Consider the following 7,737-nt stretch of genomic DNA (forward strand, 5'->3'; position numbering starts at 1 on the left):
GATATTCCTTGAAGGGTTTCTGCGGGACCTTCGGGTAAGGTAAATACTTACCTTGCCTTCGGGGATATCTTTTACGATTTATCAGGAGTTAGTTCAAAGACTTCTACAAAAATTCCTCTAAGATTAACTTTAGAAATCAGGCAAAACATTTCAATAGGTCCTATCTGTATTTGAGAGGCTCTCTTTGTTCACTTTCTCTTTCAATTATTGCATTGTAATGGTACACTTTTCAACTACTTTTACAGTACAAATTAAAAGACGATTGTTTTGACCATCGTTCAATGCAAAGAGACAATCATAATACAAATAAACAGCTGAAGCTAAGTTTCGTGTTGCCAAGTAGAGCGCTCAAGTAAAATTCCACCTTTTTCCGCAAGTAATTTTGACAACTGATCCAGTATGGGGAGAAACGTTACTTTTCCTAACGGAATAATAGCGCGGACAATTTTTCCGCAAGGAAAAGTGACAGCTCCATTTGATTTGCACGGGAGGCGTTACGAGTGTTACACTTTTTTCATTACTTGCCATCTGCGAACTGCACAAGTAATTTTGAAGTGGAATCATTACTTGACCATTACTTGTCCTATCTTTTTACACAGTACGTACGAAGTGGAAACTAGCCATGAGATATTAACGAAAGAGAGGGAAACCAAAGAGAACCTCTCTTCTGCAGATAGGACCTTTAGACATGTTTGGCCTGAAATGTTTGCATGGATTGCTGCAGAAATTCTTTTAGGTATTGATTTAGGAAAGCATACAATTATTCATTCCTTCAGAAACTCCCCCAAGCATTTGTGCAGGAATTTTTCAAGAAATCCTTCAGAAATTCCTTCAAAGATTATTTTAGGAATTTCATCAAACGTTCGTCCAGGAATACCTCTTCGGATTCCTTTATAAAATCCTACAAGGATTATGTTATGAAGTCCTTCAAGGAATCTCTCAGATGAACCATTAGGAATTTCTAATAGGATTCCTTTTTTAGAGATTTATCCAGGAAATAACCTTGCAGGAATTCCTCATGGAAATTTTTTTTCATGAGTTTCGGAGATCATACTTGGAGGATTTTCTAAAGGGATTATGGAGGACTTCCCGAAGGAATTCTTGTAGAAATGTTTGCAAGAATTTTTAAAGGGATTTCTAAAGATAGCTTTGTAGAATCGTCTTGATGAATTCTAAGACGTATTCGGAAAAAAAACATTGGGTTGATTTTGGAGGTAACTTTTATGACATTCTTGAAGGATTGCTACAGTACTTTGAAGTAGTACTAGAAGGCTAGAAGAAATCAATGGCGGAAACCTCCAAGAATTCCTCTCAAATTCTTTGGAGCAAATTTCTGCAGGAATCCTTTGGGGTGAATGTGTTCATAAGTTTGCTGTGATTCTTATGTAGATTTGACCTATTCAAATCAAACGCCAGAACGATCATATCGTAGGTCGACTCGATTCCTTTCCATAATATTCTTTTTGGTCGATTTCGCGACAACGATTATGTTAAGCAAATAGATACACCCTGAACATGTTGTCAAAAATTGTTATTGTTTAGAAATGCGATGTTGATTGATTTATTTACTCATACTTTAGCGTATCGTTAGTTTTGTTTTGCTGTTTCTCCAGTCCGGAAGGTTCCTTTCTCGTCCCGCTGTTGTGGAGTTCCACTGTGATCAGCACAGCTGCCATTTAAAGGATTTATCTGATTGGTTCAAAGAAGTTCCGAGCGATATAGAACTTTAATGGTCAGTATGCTCACCGAGAGCCACCCTTCGGGTTACCAAAAAGATGGAGATATGCTTCAAATTAGACAAAATTTCCATCATTTTAGCACAAATGCCTAATGTTCGAAAGCGGTCCTCGGTTCCGGCCCGCCGCGGCGCCAAGAGAACCAAACAACCGGCTTCACAAGTGGAACAGCTAGCGGATTCGGTTTGTCGCGTATGCATGCGCTGGGCATCCAGCTCGGCCGCGATAGTGGGACTATTCGATCGACGGGTGCAGGAAACGAGTCTGGTCGATGTTTTGGCCCTGGTCGGAGCAGTGGAGCCGGCGAAGGAGGACGACCCATTGCCCAAGTGGTGCTGCAAAGGCTGCGTGAAGGGACTGGAGAGTGCCTACAAGATGAGATTACTGTGCCAGGATTCGGACCGGAAGCTACGAGATGTGTACTTGGCGGACGTGGAACCCGTCGCGGTCAAGGAGGAAATCGATGAGGATGAGCCCAATCCACTGGATGAGATGGTGCTTGAATGTAAACCGGATATAGATGAGATGTCGGATTCAAAGGAAGCTGAAGTGACGGAGTGTTTAGAGTTGCCAAAACTGGAGATTTTAGATTGTGGGAAAGAGGAAGAGGCCGAGCCGATGGACGAGAATGACGTGGTTAGTACAGTAGACGTAGTAGAAGATAATGCAGGTACAGACTTGGATGAGGACGATGGAGAAGCTCAGGATGAAAAGACGCAGGAGATTAAAAATGCAACTAATCCTCCAAAGAACCCTATAAATCCGGACGTATTTGATAAAGTTCCCGCCGTTGGTTATAGCTGCTGTGGTTGCAAGAACAAGTTTAAAACATTGAAGGAGTTGCAAAGTCACTCGAAGGAAGTCCACTTGGAAAAGAAACTATCAACGAACGAGTTGAAAACCAAGAAGCAATGCGATATCTGTTACAAGGTTTTGCGAAGCGACTTCGCTGTGCAGAGTCATCAACAAAAGGAGAAACTGAATTTTCGCTGCAAGGTTTGTGGAGATTTGTTTTGGAGTCGCAAAAGGGTGTGTCTTCATCATGACCGGGTTCACGGTCCGAACCCAACGATCCAAGGTCCGTCGAAAATCTGCTGCGCATGTCTAGAGCAGTTTGAAACCGAAGAACAGCTCAAAGAGCATAGCATTGCGGTCCATCTACCGGAGAAGCCGCCAACAAATCCGGACCGTCCATTCATCTGTAACATTTGCTATCGCTGTTACAAATCTGACGCGCAGCTATACGGCCATCAATCTCGAATGCTCAAGAGCATCAAAAAGCACATGTGTGTCCAATGTGGCATGCTGTTCCGGCATCCCGGTGCACTACAAGACCACGAATTGGTGCATACCGGTGAAAAGATCTTCCAGTGTCCAAAGTGTCCCAAAACCTACGCTACCAAGGAAAGCTTCCGGAAACATTTGGCCGGTCACACAATGCCGGAGGATAAGTACAAGTGTGAAACTTGCGGGATTTGCTTCAAAACTCACGGAGGTCTGAAACAGCACAAACCGGTGCACACGGGAGAGCGTCCGCACAAATGCCCGCACTGTCCGGCCAGCTACGCTGGGTATTCCGGTATCAAATCACACCTGCTAACCCACACCGTGCAAAAATCTCTGGAATGTCCACTGTGTCGGAAGCAGTTCAAACGGTACTCGGAGGTGAGGCAACACGTCCGGTTTTTCCACCAGAAGCTGAAACCGTTTGCATGCTTTTTCTGTCCGAAGCAATATCCGCGGAAGGACTATCGCAAACGACACATGGTCAGTGCCCATCCGGAAGAACTGCGGAACAATCCGCTTCCAGCGATCGAGCTGTTTGGTAATCCGCGGTGGACGCCACAGAAAACGGAAGAAGCTGTCTTTCGGCAGCAAGGTTTGGTTGAATAAAGTGATATTGGAAGTACTATCGAAACTTCTTTTTGTTTGGCGAAAAAATCCCAAGGATTATGAAACTTAACTTTCAGTTTTCAATGAAGTCGTCAAAGCACGGAAAGAAACATAGGACTCAGCGGACATTTCCGCTGAACCGATCGGTGGAGATCTAAGTTAAGTTAGCCGGAGACCTCGCCCTGATCAGCTAGCAGCCCGAATTAACCCGAATTCGGGATACAGCAACCTTGCCATCTAAGCATATATATGTTAATAATAATCTGTGAATTTTAACATATCTATGTTTTGCTAAATCTCCTATGTAGAATAGATTCTTGGTAACATCTTGCCAGTACATATATTGCTTGGTGGATTTCCATTTACATTCTTTGTGGCTTCTTAATTTTCTTAGCAGATTTCAGATAGCTGAATCGCCAGTTGGCTTAACAATGGAGGCTTTCGATCGCCTACAGCGGGTTCGATTCTCGGTCCAGCTTTCAACTGGAATATTTCCGAATCCTCTCAGGATTCTGTCGAGAATCCTCTCAGGATTCTGTCGAGAATCCTCTCAGGATTCTGTCCAGAATCCTCTCAGGACTCTGTCCAGAATCCTCTCAGGATTCTGTCTAGAATCCTCTCAGGATTCTTTCGAGAATCCTCTCAGGATTCTGTCCAGAATCCTCGCTGGATTATGTCTAGAATCCTCGCTGGATTCTGTCTAGAATCCTCTCAGGATTCTGTGGAGAATCCTCTCAGGATTCTGTCGAGAATCCTCTCAGGTTTTTGTCGAGAATCCTCTCAGGATACTGTCGAGAATCCTCTCAGGATTCTGTCGAGAATCCTCTCAGGATTCTGTCGAGAATCCTCTCAGGATTCTGTCGAGAATCCTCTCAGGATTCTGTCGAGAATCCTCTCAGGATTCTGTCGAGAATCCTCTCAGGATTCTGTCGAGAATCCTCTCAGGATTCTGTCGAGAATCCTCTCAGGATTCTGTCGAGAATCCTCTCAGGATTCTGTCGAGAATCCTCTCAGGATTCTGTCGAGAATCCTCTCAGGATTCTGTCGAGAATCCTCTCAGGATTCTGTCGAGAATCCTCTCAGGATTCTGTCGAGAATCCTCTCAGGATTCTGTCGAGAATCCTCTCAGGATTCTGTCGAGAATCCTCGCTGGATTCTGTCTAGAATCCTCTCAGGATTCTGTCGAGAATCCTCTCAGGATTCTGTCGAGAATCCCCTCAGGATTCTGTCCAGAATCCTCTCAGGATTCTGTCGAGAATCCTCTCAGAATTCTGTCGAGAATCCTCTCAGGATTCTGTCGAGAATCCTCTCAGGATTCTGTCTAGAATTCTCTCAGGATTCTGTCGAGAATTCTCTCAGGATTCTGTCGAGAATCCTCTCAGGATTCTGTCGAGAATCCTCTCAGGATTCTGTCGAGAATCCTCTCAGGATTCTGTCGAGAATCCTCTCAGGATTCTGTCGAGAATCCTCTCAGGATTCTGTCGAGAATCCCCTCAGGATTCTGTCCAGAATCCTCTCAGGATTCTGTCCAGAATCCTCTCAGGATTCTGTCCAGAATCCTCGCTGGATTATGTCTAGAATCCTCGCTGGATTCTGTCTAGAATCCTCTCAGGATTCTGTGGAGAATCCTCTCAGGATTCTGTCGAGAATCCTCCCAGCTTTTTGTCGAGAATCCTCTCAGGATACTGTCGAGAATCCTCTCAGGATTCTGTCGAGAATCCTCTCAGGATTCTGTCGAGAATCCTCTCAGGATTCTGTCGAGAATCCTCTCAGGATTCTGTCGAGAATCCCCTCAGGATTCTGTCCAGAATCCTCTCAGGATTCTGTCGAGAATTCTCTCAGGATTCTGTCGAGAATTCTCTCAGGATTCTGTCGAGAATCCCCTCAGTATTCTGTCCAGAATCCTCTCAGGATTCTGTCCAGAATCCTCTCAGGATTCTGTCCAGAATCCTCGCTGGATTATGTCTAGAATCCTCGCTGGATTCGGTCTAGAATCCTCTCAGGATTCTGTGGAGAATCCTCTCAGGATTCTGTCGAGAATCCTCCCAGATTTTTGTCGAGAATCCTCTCAGGATACTGTCGAGAATCCTGTCAGGATTCTGTCGAGAATCCTCTCAGAATTCTGTCGAGAATCCTCTCAGGATTCTGTCGAGAATCCTCTCAGGATTCTGTCGAGAATCCTCTCAGGATTCTGTCGAGAATTCTCTCATGATTCTGTCGAGAATCCTCTCAGGATTCTGTCGAGAATCCTCTCAGGATTCTGTCGAGAATCCTCTCAGGATTCTGTCGAGAATCCTCTCAGGATTCTGTCGAGAATCCCCTCAGGATTCTGTCCAGAATCCTCGCTGGATTATGTCTAGAATCCTCGCTGGATTCTGTCTAGAATCTTCTCAGGATTCTGAGAAGAATCCTCTCAGGATTCTGTCGAGAATCCTCTCAGGATTCTGTCGAGAATCCTCTCAGGATTCTGTCGAGAATCCTCTCAGGATTCTGTCGAGAATCCTCTCAGGATTCTGTCGAGAATCCTCTCAGGATTCTGTCGAGAATCCTCTCAGGATTCTGTCGAGAATCCTCTCAGGATTCTGTCGAGAATCCTCTCAGGATTCTGTCGAGAATCCTCTCAGGATTCTGTCGAGAATCCTCTCAGGATTCTGTCGAGAATCCTCTCAGGATTCTGTCGAGAATCCTCTCAGGATTCTGTCGAGAATCCTCTCAGGATTCTGTCGAGAATCCTCGCTGGATTCTGTCTAGAATCCTCTCAGGATTCTGTCGAGAATCCTCTCAGGATTCTGTCGAGAATCCCCTCAGGATTCTGTCCAGAATCCTCTCAGGATTCTGTCGAGAATCCTCTCAGAATTCTGTCGAGAATCCTCTCAGGATTCTGTCGAGAATCCTCTCAGGATTCTGTCTAGAATTCTCTCAGGATTCTGTCGAGAATTCTCTCAGGATTCTGTCGAGAATCCTCTCAGGATTCTGTCGAGAATCCTCTCAGGATTCTGTCGAGAATCCTCTCAGGATTCTGTCGAGAATCCTCTCAGGATTCTGTCGAGAATCCTCTCAGGATTCTGTCGAGAATCCTCTCAGGATTCTGTCGAGAATCCTCTCAGGATTCTGTCGAGAATCCCCTCAGGATTCTGTCCAGAATCCTCTCAGGATTCTGTCCAGAATCCTCTCAGGATTCTGTCCAGAATCCTCGCTGGATTATGTCTAGAATCCTCGCTGGATTCTGTCTAGAATCCTCTCAGGATTCTGTGGAGAATCCTCTCAGGATTCTGTCGAGAATCCTCCCAGCTTTTTGTCGAGAATCCTCTCAGGATACTGTCGAGAATCCTCTCAGGATTCTGTCGAGAATCCTCTCAGGATTCTGTCGAGAATCCTCTCAGGATTCTGTCGAGAATCCTCTCAGGATTCTGTCGAGAATCCTCTCAGGATTCTGTCGAGAATCCCCTCAGGATTCTGTCCAGAATCCTCTCAGGATTCTGTCGAGAATTCTCTCAGGATTCTGTCGAGAATTCTCTCAGGATTCTGTCGAGAATCCCCTCAGTATTCTGTCCAGAATCCTCTCAGGATTCTGTCCAGAATCCTCTCAGGATTCTGTCCAGAATCCTCGCTGGATTATGTCTAGAATCCTCGCTGGATTCGGTCTAGAATCCTCTCAGGATTCTGTGGAGAATCCTCTCAGGATTCTGTCGAGAATCCTCCCAGATTTTTGTCGAGAATCCTCTCAGGATACTGTCGAGAATCCTCTCAGGATTCTGTCGAGAATCCTCTCAGAATTCTGTCGAGAATCCTCTCAGGATTCTGTCGAGAATCCTCTCAGGATTCTGTCGAGAATCCTCTCAGGATTCTGTCGAGAATTCTCTCATGATTCTGTCGAGAATCCTCTCAGGATTCTGTCGAGAATCCTCTCAGGATTCTGTCGAGAATCCTCTCAGGATTCTGTCGAGAATCCTCTCAGGATTCTGTCGAGAATCCCCTCAGGATTCTGTCCAGAATCCTCTCAGGATTCTGTCCAGAATCCTCGCTGGATTATGTCTAGAATCCTCGCTGGATTCTGTCTAGAATCTTCTCAGGATTCTGAGAAGAATCCTCTCAGGATTCTGTCGAG

The 7,737-nt window shown here is 45.1% G+C and overlaps 1 protein-coding gene across 1 annotated transcript; it reads left to right on the forward strand.

Annotated features, from left to right (window-relative positions):
• The first annotated feature begins 715 nt into the window (after positions 1–715).
• Positions 716–3,648, forward strand: LOC109415182 (zinc finger protein 454). The gene is made up of 2 exons (XM_019689065.3): positions 716–1,732; positions 1,819–3,648. Exon 2 carries the CDS (start codon positions 1,824–1,826, stop codon positions 3,627–3,629), a length of 1,806 nt encoding a protein of 601 aa, XP_019544610.2. The 5' UTR covers positions 716–1,732; positions 1,819–1,823; the 3' UTR covers positions 3,630–3,648.
• The last annotated feature ends 4,089 nt before the right edge of the window (positions 3,649–7,737 follow it).

Source organism: Aedes albopictus, chromosome 1 (assembly GCF_035046485.1).
Source record: "Aedes albopictus strain Foshan chromosome 1, AalbF5, whole genome shotgun sequence".
In the NCBI taxonomy this organism is placed as follows: domain Eukaryota; kingdom Metazoa; phylum Arthropoda; class Insecta; order Diptera; family Culicidae; genus Aedes; species Aedes albopictus.